The sequence below is a fragment of the Cetorhinus maximus genome, chromosome 4, assembly GCF_964194155.1.
Source record: "Cetorhinus maximus chromosome 4, sCetMax3.hap1.1, whole genome shotgun sequence".
In the NCBI taxonomy this organism is placed as follows: domain Eukaryota; kingdom Metazoa; phylum Chordata; class Chondrichthyes; order Lamniformes; family Cetorhinidae; genus Cetorhinus; species Cetorhinus maximus.
In genome coordinates, this window is record NC_135882.1 from 47,490,179 (window position 1) to 47,509,907 (window position 19,729).

Sequence of the window (19,729 nt, forward strand, 5' to 3'; positions counted from 1 at the left end):
AAATATATTAACATTTCTGGAATACTGTGGAAAGACAAAAGCTGCCTCCCAGTTCAGAGACAGGTTAACAACTGGACCATTTGTCGGCTGTGGTTCAATGGCAGCACTCTCGCCTTTGAGTCAGAGTTGTGGGTTCAAGTCCTACTCCAGAGACATGAATACAAAATCTAGGTTGACACTTTAGTGCGGTACTGAGACAGTGCTGCACTATTGGAGGTGTCGTCTTTTAGGTGTGACATTAAACTGAAACTCTGTCTGTCCGTCCTCCCACATTGTATGTAATTTCAAAGAAGAGCAGTGAACCTTTCCCGGGTGTCTTGGATGATATTTATCCCTCAACAAGCATCAGTGCAATCATTATCACATTGCTGCTCATGGGACCTTGCTGTGCAAAAGTTCTTGTCATGTTCCCCTACATTATAACAGCGACTACGCTTCAAAAGCATTTCACCAGCTGTAAAGCGCTTTGGAACATTCTGAAGTTATGAAAAGTACTTTATAAATGCAACTTCTTTCTTTCTGTTTGTTCATTCTTAAGACGACAGAAAATATAATCAGCACAAATAATTTCTCTCCCTAAACAGTTACTTGATATTATAAATATTACTCTCTTGCTAAAAGGCAGTAATAAAAGGACAAACAGATAAAAAATTAAATAAATTGTCTCATATAGTGTCGCACTATATGGTGTTAATATGATAGTGTTAGTCTGTTGGACAGAATTCCATCCCCTCATAAAGTCAATAATAGTCTATTAATGTAGAAGCCGTCACACAAGGACCAAAAGATCATACTTACATGGGTCACGCCATTTCCCCTGCAGCCGCTCTGAAGACGCCTTCTACGCTCTGGAGGAATTGATGTAAAATTGCACCAACAGCAAAACTAATGTATCCATGAAATAATCATTTTTTAAAAAATCATTTCAAATGTTTTGTTTATTTTTTTATGATACAAAGTAAAAGTGACAGATCTGAAGCTGTTTAGAAATACACAAAGTGCAGCTTAACTGACCATACAGATATTGCTGTAGATAAAGTACAGTATTTTCAGTCTATAAAAGGTAAGCAACCTGTGCAGGTAAGTCAGCTTTGGTTTAAGTGTCTGAACAGTAAGGATCTTGACCTGGTGAATTTGGTCTCTGGCTCCAGTTTTTAACCTCCATTCCATTGAAGCTCCAACAGGATAATCTTCTTACTGTCAGTGTAACAGTGGTGTGTTTCACACCCAAACTCTCTGCAGCAATTTATTTGAGTGACCCTGGCAACAATTGTATAGCTTTTAGCAAAATGTTCATTTGCAAATGAATTAATGGACACTGTGCTACACATAGAGCTTTCTTAATTTATAAACAAGCAAACACATGACTTTCACATTCAGCTGAGAACAATGCAAACTTCAACCCAAACATATTTTACTCAATTGATCAAAGTCTAATAAGGAAATTAGTAGTTTTGAATGTTGTAATTTAGGGTTCTAGAAGTAGAGTGTTGAGGTAAAGCATTTATAAAGAGATTTAAAAAGTAACAGTTTAATATTGTGAGATTGTCTGTAATATCGAGCCACATCTATACAATGTGCATATACCTATACCCATTTACTCTGAGCTTTGGTCCAGCATTGATAAGATGAGCAAAGGCATTTTGATTCTATATTTGGTTACAGCTTGAGTTACATTAAGCCTCTACTTATCTTCCCCAGTTCCATTCAGTATGCCTCATTTCCATTAATGTGGTGGAAATGAGTCAAATGAGTTAAACCTTTTCAAATATTAGATTCTTCAGAATCTCTTAGCTTGCAGCTATACTTAAACAAAGATGCTGAAGGGGACAGACGTACACGAGCTACTGAAGAAAAGGAAAAGAAATATGGAATTAAGGTAAGACGCACAATGAATGTAAACAGCAGCTATCAGAACTGCAAAGTCTCTCTTGATGGCCAGTGGTGTTCTTTGTAACATTGGTTTACTTCTCTTTACAAATGGTTGTACAGTATGTCTGGGATTGTACTGCTACATCATTGAAAAACATCTTTCTATAATTCAACTGGTAAATCTAATCAAGGAATTACCACCAGGTAAGCAATCCAGTCCTGCAAAGATCGTACTAGTCACATTGTCATGATCAGACTGCTGTACGATACAGTTCTGCAATAACATCCTGAAGGGTGTGCCTTATCAGTAATGACACCATTGACCATTAGGCCTTGAGGAGCCTGTGTTTAATAAAACCTTCAAGGTGGCAGTGAGCTTAATGTCCAGATAAAATTGTAATTTCTTTTTAGTCATCTCAGCTATGCATTTGTGATTTTTTTTCTCCTCCATTATGTTGGGCGGTGGCTCCTTTGAAAGGACATGTACCTTCTAACAGACTGCAGTTAAATCACTTGGCCTCAGGGATGCTACTTTCCCAACTGTTCAGTGTCCTCTACAACAATCTTACTATTATGTTCACTATTTGATGCACAATATTTCATTATTGCCCAACTCTTTTCACCGGTTGGACATTTGGATGAACAATAATTTACCAGATAAAGTGTTTGGTTACTATGTGACAAATGTCACTCAGAGTCTCAGCCATCTTGGCCTTACTGTCTGGAACTCCCTCCCTGAATTATTCCACCTTTAAAGACATTCTCAAAGCCTATCACTTTTATCAAGCATTCAATCATCCCTCCTGACTTGTTCTCCCCTGGCTTGGCATCTGTACTGTCTGCAAATAACTTCCACGTAACTGTTTTGCACCCTCCGCGAAGTACATATTGTGTTGCTTTGAGTCATGGTCAAACCAATGAATCCCCTTCAATGCATATAGTTGTCAAGACTGCTCAACAGACAAAGGCTATACAGTTAAGTTTATCAGTTATGTTTGTGCCAATCCAACTGAGAAAAAAATCTGCTCAATGTGGGAAAAATCACTTTGGTTTTCTTTATATCATCTTATTTGATCTTGAATTAATAGAGGATGCACACTATGCAAGCAGAAGTAACAGTTACCTACTCAATAATGGACTTTTCAGATTCAAAACCATGCATTGCGTGGGTCACAATTTCAGCAAAAGATTCTGTTTATCCATTATGGATGTGCACTACTGATTGTTTTTTTCTTAGAGTTAGGATGAAATACATGTAGAAAAAAAAAACTAGTCAGTGCTAGGAAAATTTGATTAAGAATCATTATTTCCATAATATCTGTATACCTATTTGTCATAACAATTGGTTTGCCCTGTTTGATGCTATCAATATTCACATGACAACTTCATTCTCCACATGAAAGCTGAAACTGTCAAATTTTGACCTAAATATAATTTGCAAAGTTCAGTAAATAACAACTGAATAATGCAATGTGAAATAATCACTTTTCATTTGTGTCTTTGACATTTAATGCTGGTGGAGATCCATTGTGCCAAAAGAAAAATATACTGCAGACGAGTTATTAAATCATCTGATGAACACAAGGCCCCATGCTACCGGAAGATAAAAACTTGGAATTCATTCTCAATGCTCTCTTCTATAAACTAACTTTGGTCATAAATACTGAGCACTGTGAGAACCAATGTTCCTTCGACATAGTTATAGTATCTCATGGTTTAGGCACTTTGTATGCCTAAACTGTTGCTAAATTAACCAAGTAACGTGATTTTTAGGTAATGTCTTTTTTGGCATAGTTGAGTCAGTTATTCTGGCCAACAAAAGAAATACTACATTTGTAATTAAAGAGTATGCATGTGTACCTGTGTGTGTCTGTATGTCTGTGTGTGCGCATGCATATTAGTGTGTGCGCATGTTTGCATGCATGTGTTTGTATATGCATGTGGCTGTGTGCGTGCATCTATGTGCTTCCATTTTGGATCTGGCAAATTGATAAATGTTGAACAATCTAAAGTTCAATAAGATAAACACGAGCTGTAAAGTAAATTTGATTACCAGTTACTGTAACTCTGTGCTTCTAATATTTCATCTGAATAAATACGTCTGACAATAGAAGCAGCCCTTGATGTGGTCATGACCCAGTCCTAATTTCTCATTTAACCTTTGTCATTTTGCACTTAACCATATGCTATTGAAATTCTTTGGCTAACAGGCTTTGGAAAAAAAATTGCTTTGCACACAAAATTCACATTGATGCTGCAATTACACAAACAACTGAGGTTGTGATACAAGACTGCTAAATAGAACCGCTTCACACTCATGGCCATTTTTGTAAAGAAGGGACAACCAACATTACATTACTGGCGATGTGCACAATTCCCTTTTGTTTTGCACTACTAAAATACAGTGCAATTTAAAACCCATCACATAGAAACACTGGCAACTGCCAAATTACATAGAAATTGTTGGCATATGAACATTTCTGGTCTTACAATAGCACAGAAGACAAAATGACAACCTTGTAATTAATTAATGGCTTCTACAGTTGTGTTACCCCAACACGACAAACGGACACAACCTGTGAAAGGGAAAAAAGTAATTCATCCAATTTTAGTAATTACAAATGTAAAAACTTTAACACAATATACACTCAAAAACAGTAGGCTATTAACTTGATTCTGGTGCTTTGCTTCTGACTTTGGTTAACAAATTAATATTAATGCAGCACTTGGTACCTGACAATGACAGGCACTACTTCAGATGTTGTTCTTGTGTGAAATACAGAGCTCTCTGTAACTCATGGAAGGTGTTTTTTCAGTCAAATATTTTACAGTACATGAAATGTCTATTTGGTTCAGTTTCAGTCTGCTGAACGACTGTTTTTTTTATTTGTTAAAACTAATTCTACCGCACAATAATGTGTCGTGTTGCTTTTCTCAATAGTAAATGGACTGTCTGGAAATGTGTCAACACAGCAGTTTGCAGTCTTTTCCTCGCAGGAGATGCGCAAGGACTTTTCCAAAGACGTTTGCTTCACGACTTATTGGTGGACCTTTTTTGTTTTTAGGAGGCTTCTTCGAAAGAGTCTGTGAGTGGTTCCATGGCCAGCCCTGTCGAGGACTCGGATTGTTTTAAGCGTTTAATTGTGTTTTTCAGCGCTTGTCTCTTGTTGCAGAACCAAACTCTAACCACCTCCCGATCGTAGTTCAGTTTCTCGGCAATTTCCGTCATTTCCTGCCCTGATGGGTGTGTATTCTTTTCAAAGTGGGCATTTAAGATCTCCAGGGCCTGGGGGGTGAAAGACGTCCGCCGCTTGCGCTTTTTGGAGGGTTCACTGCCGATAAATTCAGTTAGATTCTGCATTCCTGCTCGGTGGCGGGCCTCAGCCTCAGCCATCCACCGCTCAAGAACGGGCTTAATCTTCTGGGCACTTTTAGGGGTGATGTCCAGCTTTTCGAACCTGGCAGGATACAAAAGGCCAGGGTTCAGTTTGGCTGTCAGACTGCTAGCTATAGAGCTCTCTTGGGTATCCTGTGGTAGGAAAAAGTGGCTTCTCAGGATGGTGTGTCTGAGGAAAGTTGAGAAAGAAGAGTCTTACTCTGATGCTCTGCCAGGGTGGGATCCTACTGATTAATTAACCGGCAGAGACACACTTAGAACTGGCCCTGCGACGTTATACAAGACCATTTGCTCGTAAGAGTTAATCTTAAACGTATAATTTCATCAATTCACATATAACTTACATCAGCTTAATATCTCTACAACAATTATCAAAATTCTTACTCCGAAAGTAGAATAAACATAAAGCATTTAGGCAATTCTTCCAGTTAACATTGTGTCTACATTATTCACAGAAAGTGTTAGTCACACAACAAATGGCACTCTGTCTTATTTCAATTTGGAGGGGAAAACATGCAAACAAAAAAAAAAACCCACTTTGCTTCAAATTACCCGCTTTGGTGGAAAATGGGATGGAGCTTGCTGAGATCAATGGGACAACCGTCCAATTGACCCTTCAGACAGCGGACAGGCAGCACCATTCCACTCGCAGGAATCAGAATCGGAGCAGGAGGAGGGAAACCTGTGTTCACACAGCAGCGCCCCCTCATGGCCAGACATCCGAGATGTAACAGAGGCAGCAGCTATTTGACCAACTCTGTCTCTTCATCAATACAACAGGGTGTCACTCATGTAGGCTCTGCTTTTAAATTATTGATTTAGTCACCCCCATAAGGTGACTTAATCGTTCTCTAAAAGGTTTTGTGTTGTCAAAATTAAAATAATATGGATTCAGAAAGGTGGAATACTTCTGAAGCTTTAAAATAAATAAATTATACTAATATAGTAGTAAGAGTGGGAGAGAAGCTATTCTATTATAGGTTAATACGGTCTAAAATCAGCACTATTTCATTTTTAAAAATTCTATTAAATACCAATGTGGAAGTTCAAAAAATGACCAAATTTAATTCTATTACCAGCTTACAAACTGGTAGGGTCTGGAAAAATGGACCTTTTTAATCATGAGTTGATTTTTTTGCTTTACATGATACTTTACTGGCTGGAATACAGCTGCACTGGAGAAAGCTTTGATGCAATGGGCAGTTAATAAGCAGAGGTTTGTTATATGGAGGAACCACTGCCTGTTTAAAATATGAACATAATTGAGGGAGATCAACATAATAATTGGAATTAAAATCAGAGTGCAGGTTTTCATTAAAATGAGTTTATGTTTGAGCCCCAGGAATGTTCTCCTTTTGCTCCTGCACTTGGATTTAATGGACAAAAGCAATTCACCTCTGCAAATGTTGAACATGTTTTGTTTTCTCTCATGCAATGTTTCAGATATAGTTTATCAACAATTTCAACAAAAAACTGGACACAATAGTTTTATTCATCATGCGATGGATGTAAACAGAGTTCCCCAGCAATTCTATCAAGGTCTCTCCAAACTCCAGAAGGTCCAGGTCCCTGCCATTTGGCCACTTCTGGTAGCAATTTGCTCAGACTGATCCAATGGAAAGTTCATCAATGCAAACAGCTCTTTTCAAATGTATCCACAAGCAAGTGAATTACTAAATGAAATTAACTTTTAATTTAATTTAGACTTGCACAGTTGTAATTGAGGGAAAGGACATTACTGTGGATACTTATTGAGAACATCTCTTGATCTATGTCAAAAATACTTGCTTTTTTCTTGAGTGTACTATATATCAGACTCATGAAGGTAAATTTGAGCAGCTTTGTTCCCACTGCTGGGCCTTGTTAGACATAAAGGTGCATTAATATGGCACCTTTCACAACCTCAGGACATCCCAAAGTACTTTTCACCTATTAAGCATTTTTCTTAAGTGTAGACATTGTTTAATGCAGGAAATAGTGCAGCCAATTTGCGCACTACAAAATCCCACAAACAGCAATGAGATAGATGACTAGATAATCTGTTTTAGGTTGACAGATAAATATTCTCTAGGACACCAGGAGAATGTCCTGTTCTTCTTTAAATAGTGCTATGGGGTCTTTAATGGCCACCTGACAGGATAGACAGGGCTTCAGTTCCATGTCTTATCTGAAAGGTAGCATTGCAACAGTGTAGCATTCCCTCAGTACAGCACTGAAGTGTTAACCTGGGTTATTTGATCAAGTCTTCAGTGTATAACAATGGAACATGGTCAGAGATGGGCCTATAATACAACAGGATTTATTCAACGACCAGTGTTCATATTTAATGAGGTTCCAAATCAGGAGCCCCACTTGACAAAATTGACTGTGTCATACAGGATTTAGTCCTTGCATCTTAAAAAAAGACAGCACTGTGGGAAGAGGGTTTTCCATTTTAACTCTTGGCTTTATATGAAATGCTTTTCTGATACTAGAATCCCCACCTTCTTTCTTTAAAATGCATGTCAAATTAAGTTTTATACATTTCAATGAAAATATTAGAGAAAATAATTTCTCTCAGGTGCCCTGTGCATCATTTCTGCTTTAATCTCTTGTCCTAGGATTTAATTGTTTGTTTCAGAAAGTCGGTGGCTTATTTTAGGAATCTCTAGGGATTTGGGACCAGAATTACACACAAATCAAAACTGCTATGTTCAGCTTCTTCATTCAACAGGTTGGCATTCAAAGCATTGGGATATAGGAACCGGAGTAGGTTAATCAGCCCTTCGAACCTTCTCTGCCATTTAATAGCAAATCTGTACTTTTAACTCTTTTACCTGCTTTGGTTCCATATCCCTTAATACACTTGCCTAACAAATATTTATTAATCTCAGTTCTGAAATTTTTGATCCAGCCTCAATTGCTTTTTTGAGGGGCAGAGTTCCAGATTTCCAATACACTCTGTATGATGAAGTGCTTCATGAATCACCCCTGAACAGCCTAGCTCTAAATTTGTTATGCCTCCTTACTCTGGACTCCCCACCAGAGGGAATAGTTTATATCTGCACTTATATATTTTAATCACCTTAACCCACCTCAAATAGATCAGTCTATAATCTTCTGTACTCAAGGGAATACAAGTTTATGCAAGCTGTCTTCATAATTTAGCTCTCTAAATGCAGTAATAGGGTTGAGATATTGAGGTTCTGTGGTAGTCACTGCTAGACAGAATACAGAGATTGGCTCTCTCTGTGAAATCTAAAGTAAACTCTCCTGCCGGTACGCTAACTCACACCAAGTCCTGTTCATTCATCACCCCTGTGCTTGCTGACCCACATTAACTCCCAGTTCACCAATGCCTTGATTTTAAAATTCTCATTTTTGAGTTCTAATTGCTCCATGATATTGCCCCTCCCTGTCTCTGTAATCTTATCCAGGCCTGCATGAAGTGGGGCATTTCACTGTCTTAAAGGCTCTATGTAAGTGTAAATTGTTGTTGCTGTAAACTTGAAAATGCATTAACTCTATACAAGTGAGCTCCAAAATACTGCGAGTTGGAGGAGTACAACTCACTTTAATTCAAGCAAGGGTGGGGGAGGTGGGCAGTGGTGTGGTGAGGAAAGCAAGGAGGTTTGCGCAGAATTTCGACCTGTAGTGTTTCAGTCCATGGCAATTGCACTCTGGAGTACGTGAGTGGGCACTCTTTCAGCAGGCCCTGTTTTAATCCTGAAGCATAAATGGAGAAATTTCCAGGCGACCCTGGGAAATCCACCAGACAGGTCTTGATAGGGTCAGGAGCTGAGGCAGGGTCAGTGAGGGATGCGAGTGTCACCCAGTCACACATCCAATGTGAAATTCTGCAGGCAAAGGTAAAGTTTAAGCAGAGGGATCTAATCAAGGCTTTCAAAATCGTGAAAGGTTTTGAGAGAGTTAAATTGAAAGGTTGCTTCAAAACAAGAGACATAAATGAGCACTGTCTCAAGAAGAATGAGGAGGAATTTTTGATTCACAACTGTCTGATTTTTCACGTACATTTAATACTTATCAAACAATTTTATTGCACAAAGACTTTTGTTTCTAACTAAACTGCAGTTAACATTTTGGGTTTGAGATGTAGAGCACAAGAATAAAGAGATACTGATGAGTTTGTACCAAACATTGGTTAGTTTACGGATAATTGCATGCAGTTTTGGGTATCCCATTATAGAAAAAGATATTAAAGCTAGAGGTAGCCAGATATGAGGCTGATGCCAGATGACTGGAGAATTGCAAAAATTACACTCCTGTTCAATAAAGGACGCAGCAATTACAGGCCAGTCAGTTTAATTTTAGTGGAGAGAAAGTTTTTAGAAACAATGGCCTGAATTTTATGATGTGGGTGTGGGTGCAAGGCACTCCCAAGGTGCTGTGGAATAAAGCGTGATGACTGTCAGGAGGGGTTCCTGATATCATCATGCTGCATCGCGATATTTCATTGGGCGAGCGTGCCCGAATGTCAGCAGCCCGCCCAATGTCAGTTAAAGGGCCAATTCAGATAATTAAAAAGGCAATACAATTTTAAGAGGTCCATGCATTTTTACGGTTGACACTTGAGCTGAATGGGCAGGCAGGGAATGCACAATTTGCACTTTCTCAATCCAGGGTGGGTTATAAGGCTAAGGATGGAGCAAAGAGTGTGGAGGTAGGAGTAATCAATTCTTGCGTAGGTCTGGACTCTCTTGATTGTTCTGTGAACCAAATAGCTCATATTTTCTGGACATAAGGAGGCTTCTGTCCTTAAAGAGGCATTTACAGGCTGGCCATAGCATCATTAAGTCTGCACCTCAGTCATCCAAAAGCTTAAAAATGGGGATTGTCATGTCAGGTGGGGGCTCTTCCTTAGATAAGGGGGAGAGAGAAAGAAGGGAGAGGAGGCAAACCTCCCAGAGAGATCATCAGTGTGTTTGCCCACAAAGCCAAGTAGCATACCCTGAAGCGGCTGAAGGCCAGCAAGGCTTGCAAGACAGAAGGAGCCTGCTGGAAGAGTATGCAGAGTTAGGTCCGGCTATCTGGACATGACTGAGGTACAATGCAGAAGAAAGATCCGCCTCTCAAGTGAGAGGGTGACTTCCATCTGTGAGAGGATTGGGCTTCAGATCGCATCCAACTGTGTAGGTGGGCACTCAATGCCTGTGGCACTGAAAGTGACTGTTGCCCTCAATTTTAATGCCTCAAGTTCCTTCCAGGGTCCTGTAGGAGGCCTCTGCAGTGTATCACAATCTGCAGCACACAGCTACAGAAAGCTTTTCACGGACACACTCTTCATATATTTCAGAACAGATGAGGACAGCCAGGCAAAGCGTGCAAGAGGCTTTGCAGCAATTACAGGCTTCCTAAAGATTCAGGATGCAATTAGTTGAATTTGTGAATCATAAAGGCTTCCGCTCGCTCAACGTATAGCTAGTGTGCCATCACAAGCAGCAGATCTTCCAGATTTGTACAAGGTATCCTGGGGCATGCCATGACTCGTATATTCTCTAGCACTTCCAGTTTCCAAGGCTTTTCATCCCCCCACATGCTTGGATGTGTGGCTGGTGGGGGATAAAGGGTACCCTCTGACAAGATGGCTGATGACACCAAGGCATCCACAAGTGGCCACTGAAGAGAGGTACAACAGCAGCTATGCCTCCACGAGGGCCATAAACGAGAGGATGATAGTCCTCCTCACAATGAGGTTCTGCTGCCTGGACCAGGTTGGAGGATGTTTTCAATATGCACCAGATTGCGTGTCGTTCATTGTTGTTGTGAGCTATGCCCTGCACAATATGGCTGTCTCTTGGAGAGATCTGATGGAGGAGGGAGACTGTGATGTACAACTGCTAGTGTCTGAGGACAGCTCCAACACAGACTCTGAGGAAGAACCTGCACAGCCACAGGCCCATGCTGAGGACCCAGCAAGGCAGAAGCTTTTGGGAGCCAGGGAGACCAGGGGAGCTCTTATTCAAAGGAGCTTCCAGTAAGCTGCCAAAGTCAACATTTCATATCCTTGAGAATCTGCAGTTACATTATCACTCCGAGATTATGAACCACTCCTGGCATCCTCTTTCTCCTGCACCTCCTCTTGAAAAAAGCTATCTTGCTTAATTACTTTTTTGGTTTGAGTTGCAGGCGTCCTATCTTAATGGCACTCATAGCACAAGGACATGTGATATGAAGTGAGATTTTAATAAAGTGATGTGGAACAACAATACACAAGTCACATAAATAAAGATTTCACCCGTGATTGCCCTTCTGTGTTTACAGTGATTTCTTAAACCGTTTACGAGTGCTTCGTCTTGGCGCTCTCCCATCGCTGGCAGCTGCATTGAAGGCAGGCTCATGACTCAGATGCCCCATTGGCCTGGATGACCTTGGCAGTCGTCCTCTGATTGCCGGAGGCTGTGAGAGCCCCAACTGGGTGGGAGAGTGCACAGTGCACAGTGGCGGAACACCCCTCAGTCATCGCGGTATTTTCAGATGATATGGTCACTGGCAGAGGGGTGGAGGAGTTGCTGAGATCATCAGGAGCGCCCTGAGAGGAGCCCCCAGATACAGAGAGCTGTCGCTTATCCACCAACATGAGGTTTGCTTGTACCTCCCTTCTCATAATAGATAGACGAGCAACTAGTAGAGACATCAGGTACCTCACCCATCTCTCACACTGGTAATGCCCTGCTGAGGTCACTGCCTGTGTGTGGGCTTACAGGTCTGAACGCAACCCCAGAAACCTTTGATTGAGCTCCTGGAGCTGGCTCTCCATGAGAGTCGCTGATCTCTTGATGGAAGATGCCGTAGGTTTAGAGTTGAGGGTGACTGCAGTGCTCATACTCCACATTGACTCCTCCATTGTACGTACCAGGGCACACAAACACTTTGAGAGCTCTGCAAGATCTTTACGTACATCCTGCTGGACATCCAGCATTTGCCGCCTAGTGAACGACTCCAGAGGTTCATCACCTGCCTGGGTTTCAGCATCTTCCTGGTCTCCACTACTCCTCCAACTGTCAGAGGCCTGGGAACTCTCTGTCTCCGACAGCTCCTCAGGCAAATGTAACATGATTTCCCCAGTATGTGCAATCATTTATACTGATGCACTCAACCACCGAGCTGTGAGTATCTGAGGTCTTGCAAGGTGCAGAGCGAGGATGTGACGCTACAGCACCTGAGGGTCCTTCCTCCTCCTCTGAGGTTAATGGTGGACCATTCGGATCCTCTACTGGACTGGGTGATGATCCGTCTGATGGATGAAAAATAGAGTGAGTATGCATGAGCATTAAAGAAGCACAGTAAGTAGCTGCTGCATTCTGCAAATGGGCATTGCAGAATGGGTATTCAAACATTTACTAATGCGAGAACATGCAGGAAGAGTGGGAATAACCTTGGATTACTTGACCCGTTGCCCTCCGCCTCTGAGCACCCCTCCCCCCACCAAAAATGTGTCCCCTTCACTCTTACCCTCCTCCGAAATACCTGCCTCTCCTCGACCAGTAGATCTCACCCCATGCTCACAGGCCAACTCTAAAATGTCCCCCTCCATTGGCATCAGCACAGCCAGATTCAGGACACCACCACCAGTATGGTTTTGTTTGATCGCATTGTGCTTCCTCTTCTCCTGTGAGGACAAGAGCAGATTCATGAGTCGCTCTTCGATATGGCTAAAGTTTACATGCTCCTCCCCAGATCACAAAGCAGAAGTATTGTGAACTGTCAGGAGGATTGGGATAGACTTGAAGAGGACAGACAGCCTGGTGGAATTCACAATTAGGGGTGGGCATTGTGTAAGAGAAGGTAGTTGAGACACTGGATGGGCTAACATTTGAAAAAGAGGAGGTATTGGATAGGCTGGCTGTAGTTAAAGTTGATAAGTCAGCAGGACCGGGTGGGATGCATCCGAGGATACTGAAGGAAATAAGGGTGGGAATTGTGGAATGCTATGGCCGCATCATATGCCTGTAAAACTTATTAGGAAGATGGATATTTTACTTTGTAAATGCAGTATGGAATAGGGATAATTTACCATGACAAATTGGATTCCGGGGGGGAGTCAGGTGACCTTTTTGTAGTTTCTATACAGACAAGGATTAACTCATGTCTGGACATACCTCTGGAAAGTCATTAAAATGTAAATGTCCTTGTGGGGGACCTTATATTGAAGAGTCATCAGGATGCGACAGATCACTTGTGGAATTAACAACTCTGTTGTCTGGACATTTACCAGAACTCAAATACAATGGTCGCCCTAGACTTGGCATCTGCAAACTTGAAAGCGCACAATGATAGGTGTGAAGGAAACCTCCTTATCACAAGAGGGTGCAAATAGCCATCATTCATCTCCCATTGTGTGACAACGGTATGACATCAAACCATATTGTGTGGATTATGGAAGCTCTGGGCAGAATTTTATGGCCCGTCGCGGTGGGGGCAGGGCCATAAAATGTGGAAAACCATTCAAAAGTCTATGGACTTCAGTGGGACTATAAATTTCCACTGGTGTAAAATTCCGTTGATTGATTCTGTGTTCACATGACTGAAACTGGTTTGAAAAAGTAGAGATCTTATTATGCTAAGGACAGGCCAAGGCAAGGCAGTCTGGGACAAGGACCTCAGAGGGAAAGCAGCTCACACAGCAAAAAGGAAGGACCCTGTCTAGAAGAAGTCACCTTGGGCAGAGAAGTGGAGCTTTTCTTATATCTGGAAGATTATATATATTTTTCACTACAAAGGCTTGACCACAACTTCGTTTCAAAAGGCCAGAAACTTGCTAACGCTTGGAGTACCATTGTGAATTCATCATCAGAGATCTTCAACCTCCATTGTTCCTTCAGTGAACTGAAAAAAGAATTTTCTGGCCTGTTAACGCTTCCAATGACCTTTTTGGAGAAAAGGAATAATATTGACTTTTGGGACTTAAAGTAATCCAAGTGTGTGTTACATCTTTAGAAACCATCTTCTCGTGTGTGTTTGTGTGTGTGTGTGTGTGAGAATGAGGAGTGGTTGCTTGTTATAATTATGTTCTGGGTGTTGTGCAAATAGACATTTATACTTTCTTTTGATTTAAACTTATCGGAAAGCCTGTTTTGTTTATTTTCTTAAAATTCACAGGACTCAAGGGGTTAAAACACTTCTTCCCTAAAATACATCTTGTTGCGGTCAGTCGAAAGGTGGGAAAAAGGGAGAAATTATCTTACATCTCTCCTCTGTCTGTACCAGAAGGTTCTGGCCATAACTTTCCAGTCCTCCCTAGACACAGGGGTGGTGCCAGAGAATTGGAGAATAGCAAATGTTACATCCTTGTTCAAAAAAACATGAAAGGATAAGCCCAGCAACTATAGAGATAATGGATGATTTTCCAAAATTCCTCAGATTCAAAAACAGTCCCACCAGATTGGAAGTTGGCAAATTGCTTTTCAAGAAAGAAGGGAGTGAGAAAGCAGTGAACTACAGGCAAGTTAGCCTAACATCAGTAGTTGGGAATATGCTGGAATCTATTAATAAGAAGTCTTAACAATGCACTCAGTAAAGCATAGTATGATTAGGACAAGTCAGCATGGGGCTGAATCTTACGTATGTCAGGTGGACTGAGCGGGAGCAGGCGGGGGCGGGCACGGAGCCGATTGCTGCCCGTGATTGGCTGCGCGCCACCATTTTATGTGGGCGGGCCAATAAAGGCCCACCCAGCATAATATGCGTTCCATAGTGCTCAGCATTATCTGTGTGGGCAGGGGGAGGAGGGAGAGTTGGGGCCCTCAGGCATGGAGCTGCTTCATGGAGATTAAGTACATAATAAAAGTTTTTAATAAAGGAAGTAAAAAATTGTTTAAACATGTCCCATCATGTGACAGTGTCACATAAGCTGGGACATGGTTGTGAATTTTGCAAAGCTTAATTAATTACTTTATAAAACCTTCAGGAAACCTCATCCCGCCCATGGATGAGGTTTCCTGAAAAACGCGATGGCTGCTTGAGCTCTTCGCCTGCCCGCCAACCTTAAGGTTGGACGGGCAGCGTTGTTAACCATTTTAATTGCTTTTTTAATGGCCTTAATAGGCCATTGATTGTTCGGCTGGCGCGCAGCCACGTCTGGCACGCACCCACCGAACGAAATATTGAAATGAAGCGCGATGACGCGTGTCATTTTATGCATCAGCGTGTCGGGTCCGCCCCTGCATGCCAATGGCGGTATTCTGCCCACGGTTTTACTAAAGGGTAATCCTGTTTGACAAATTTATTAGAATTTTTTGAAGATGTAACTAGTAGGGTAGATCAAGGCGAACCAGTAGTGTACCTGGATTTCCAAAAGGCATTCAAGAAAGTACCACACAAAAAGTTAATAGGCAAAATAAGGGCTCGTGGAGTTGGGGCGATATACTAGCTTGGATAGAGGATTGGTTATTGGAACTAGTTAAATTGGTCTTGCAGAGAGCCAACACGGCTTCAGCAGGCTCATTCTATGAGTTTTGATTCACCAGGTTAATGTCAGGGATGGGAAACTATATTTACGAGGGAAGACCAGTGATACTGGGACTGTTTCCACTGGAACACAGAGGCTAAGAAGAGATTTTATAAAGGTTTCTTTAAATTTTGAAGGGTTTGATGGAGTGAATTGGGAATGACTTTTCTCTGGTTGGGGGCTGAGAGATAAGGGCTCATCAATTTAAAATGATCTCTAATAGTTAGGAAAGAGGTTAAGAGAAACAAACGAGGTAACAGTGAGATATTACAGCATGGACTGCTTTAGCGCAGGGCATGGCTGAGTCAGAAATGTTGCATCGTTTAAGGGAAAAGTGGATAAATATTTGAAGCAGAGGAAGATACAGGGATATGGGGAGAGAACAGGGCAGTGGCATTAGTTTGGGATTGCTCTGGCAAGAATAGGCACAGGCGCAATAGGCTGAATAACCTCCTTGTGTACTATAATAGTTGAGGCTTGCTGACCTCAAGGTGAATGGGGTAGATGCATCATTTTTGGTGTGTATAATTCTGTAACTCTGATGCTCGTGATCTTTTAAAATGTGCAGAGATGAAGAGACTGAGTATTTTCACTGGAAGAGCAAAGGCAGAAATGCAAAGGTTTTTGCACACAGAGGCTGAGACCATAGAATGCTTTACCACAAATGAGAGAAAACAAGTGAATTGGATATATACTTGAAAAGGAAAAAAAATGCATGGCTATGGGGAAAGAGCAGGGAATAATTAGATAGTCCTTCCAAAGAGCTGGCACAGGCATGAGAGAACCACTGGCCTCCAATTATGTTGTAAGATGCTGTGATCCCTACTCTACGCATTGGAGAACATTGTCGTTGAAGAAGCTCTCAGCGCCATTCCAAATTATCCTGTTATGGAGGAGGTGGACATCAAGCTCACCATAGTTGAGCTCAACAAGGCCACTGACCGTCTCACCAGTGGTAAAACTCCAGTAAATGATGGCATTTCACCTGAAATCATCAAAAGTGGAAAATCGGTACTGCTGCAGCATCTCCGGGAACTCTCATGTCTCTGTTTGAAGGAAAGACCTGTGCCTCAAGACATGTATGATGCAAACATAGTCATCTTGTACAAAAACAAGAGGAATCACAACGACTGCAACAATCACTGAGAAGCTCCTTATTAAGTGCTATGGGGAAGGCCTTCACTCATGTTCCCCTGACCAGATTTCAGATCCTAGGGTCACGTATCTATCCTCATTCTCAGTGCGGCATCAGAGCTGGCAGTTTGACAGTCAATGTGATTTACTCATGGCAGTTTCAGGAGAAGTCCCAGGAACAGTGCAGTCCATTCTACATTACCTTCATAGGCCTCACCAAGGCCTCTGATCTCATTAACAGAGATGGACTCTTCAAACTGCTATAGAAAATAGGCGGCTCTCTTGGATGTTATTTCTCCTTTACGAGTACAAGTGCAGTTCTGTCAGTTACAATGGAGCAACGTCAGATTTCGAGTTCAGCAGGGCTGCATCCTAGTGCAAACTCTCTTTGGCACATTCTTCTCAATGTTGCTATTGTATGTTCATGGTTACTCAAATGATGGTGTCCACCTGCATATCAGAGCCAATTGCAAGCTGTTCAACTTGGCAAGACTTTGTGCCAAGAGCAAAGTGCCTAAAGTTCTAGTCTGTGAATTGCTGTTTGCTGATCACACCATGCTGCATGCCATACTGAAGCTCACTTGCAGCAGCTTGTAGATCGGTTCTCCCAGGCCTCCAAGAATTTTGGACTGATAATCAATGTCAGGAAGACCAAGGTTAGGCCAGGACATAAAGACTCCAACTTCCATCAACATCGACAACCTCACTCTGGAGCTTCACACACCTTGGATCAACAATCATCAGCAAACTGTCCTGTGATGCTGAAATCAACAGCAGGATTGACAAGGCCATAGCTGTCATGTCAAAGTTGAGATGGCGAGCGTGGACCAACAGCAAACTAGCCGAAAGTACAAAACTCTGTGTGTATCAGGCTTGTGTTCTCAGCATCCTCCTTTAAATAGTGAAACATGAGCAACTGAACTGGACTAGCTATATAAATACTGTGGCTACAAGAGCAGGTCAGAGGCTAGGAATCCTGTGGCAATTGACTCACCTCCAGACTCCCCAAAGTCCACCATCAACAAGGCATAAATTAGGAGCGTGATGAAATACTCTCCACTTGCCTGGATGAGGGCAACTCCAACAACACTCAAAAAACTTGACACCATCCAGGATAAAGCAGCCTGCTTGATTGGCACCACATCCACAAACATTCACTCCCTCCACTACTAACACACAGTAGCAACAGTGTGTACCATCTACAAGATGCACTGCAGGAACTCACCATGCCTCCTTAGACAGCACCTTCCAAACCCATGCCCACTATCATTTAGAGGGACAAGGGCAGCAGAGATATAGGAATGCCACCACCTGGAAGTTCCCCTCCAAGCCAATCACCATCCTGACTTGGAAATATATCGCCGTTCCTTCACTGTCACTGGTTCAAAATCCTGGAACTCCCTTCCTAACAGCACTGTGGGTGTACCTACACCACATGGACTGCGGCAGTTCAATAAGGAAGCTCACCACCACCTCCTCAAGGGCAATTAGGGATGGGCAATAAATGCTGGCCTAGCCAGCGAAGCCCGCATCCTGTAAATGAATTAAAAAAAACTTGGCTTGCATGCCAAGTAGCGTCCACCTCCGCTACCTCAGAATATTCAGCATCTCCTGGCAGGTCAGTGTGCTGAATATGGAAGTGCACCAGCATGCAGGGATCTCCAGCATGTTTGCCCTCTTGAGTCAGCAGCGACTCCTTTGGCTGGGTCATGTGAGCTGTATTGCCAAAGACATGCTCTATGGCAAGCTTGCTATTGGCATGAGGCCAACGGGTTGCACACATCTGCGATACAAGGGCGTCTGCAAGCCAGACCTCAAGTTGACTGGGATGGAGTCAATGCATGGGAAGTCCTTGCTGCTGACTGGAGTATCTGGAGACAAGCAGTCAGGAAGGATGTGGAAAAAGCAGAGGACAAAAGAAATGACCAGCTGGTGGAAAAGAGAGCCCAGTGGAAGGATAAAACATCAGTCGACCTTGGGCCAACGCCATTCATCTGTGCCAGCTGCAGAAGGGACTGCCACTCATGAGTCGGACTCCACAGCTACAGCAGATGATGCTCAATCCAGATGTGGGCACAGTCCACCGTCTCCCGGGACGGACGGATGCCAAAAAATTCTGTAACAAGCGATCTGAGCTTGTGCAGTATTTGCACAACAACAACTTTACCTTATATTTTAAAATGCGAAAAGATGAAGACGCTGAGCACTTTCACTAGAACAAAGGCAGAAATGCAGAGATTTTTTTGTACACAAAGGGATATGAGACCATAAAATGCTTTACCACAAATGAGGGGAAAAAAGGGAATTATATTATACTTGAAAAGAAAAAATATGCATGACTATAGGGAAAGAGCAGGGACATGGGACTATACGGATAGCTCTTTCAAAGAGCTGGCACAGGTGTGATAGGACGATTGGCCTCCAACTATGCTGCTAGATGCTACAATTCCATGATTGAGGCAGAGACCATAACAACATTTAAAAAGAAAACAGGTACATATATGAAAAAGAAAAATACATAAGAATATGAGGAAAGAACAGGGAGTTCCAGTTGAAGAGTTGGTGTTGGGTCTAGGCTCCTTGGGTACTCTAATTTCCGCAGCCCTGTTTTTAATACAGGTGCGTGGGTGCTGCGATAATGGAACTCCGCCTCCCATCACCCCCCGCCACTCCCCACATGTTGCTGGTAAAAGGCCTGGTTCACTTTAATAGCCTGGTCTCATTGGCGTGCTCTTGTTCAGTTTCCCTGCTGAAATTGGCTGGAAGCAGCAGCTGGCTAGCAGGCATGAGTGCCATTGGGTGGCAGGACGCTGTCACCAGGACCCAAGGAACATTCCCCTGTGTGGAATTAAGTTGCAGGGAAAGGGTTTAAGGAGGCC

The 19,729-nt window shown here is 42.3% G+C and overlaps 1 protein-coding gene across 1 annotated transcript in view; it reads right to left on the reverse strand.

Annotated features, from left to right (window-relative positions):
- Positions 1–920: 920 nt before the first annotated feature.
- Positions 921–19,729, reverse strand: part of pou6f2 (POU class 6 homeobox 2) — an 821,005-nt gene continuing 802,196 nt past the window's right edge. The window contains exon 12 of the mRNA XM_078540141.1: positions 921–5,438. Within this exon, the coding sequence (XP_078396267.1) occupies positions 4,934–5,438 (505 nt within the window). The 3' untranslated portion in view covers positions 921–4,933. The remainder of the gene's footprint in view (positions 5,439–19,729) is intronic.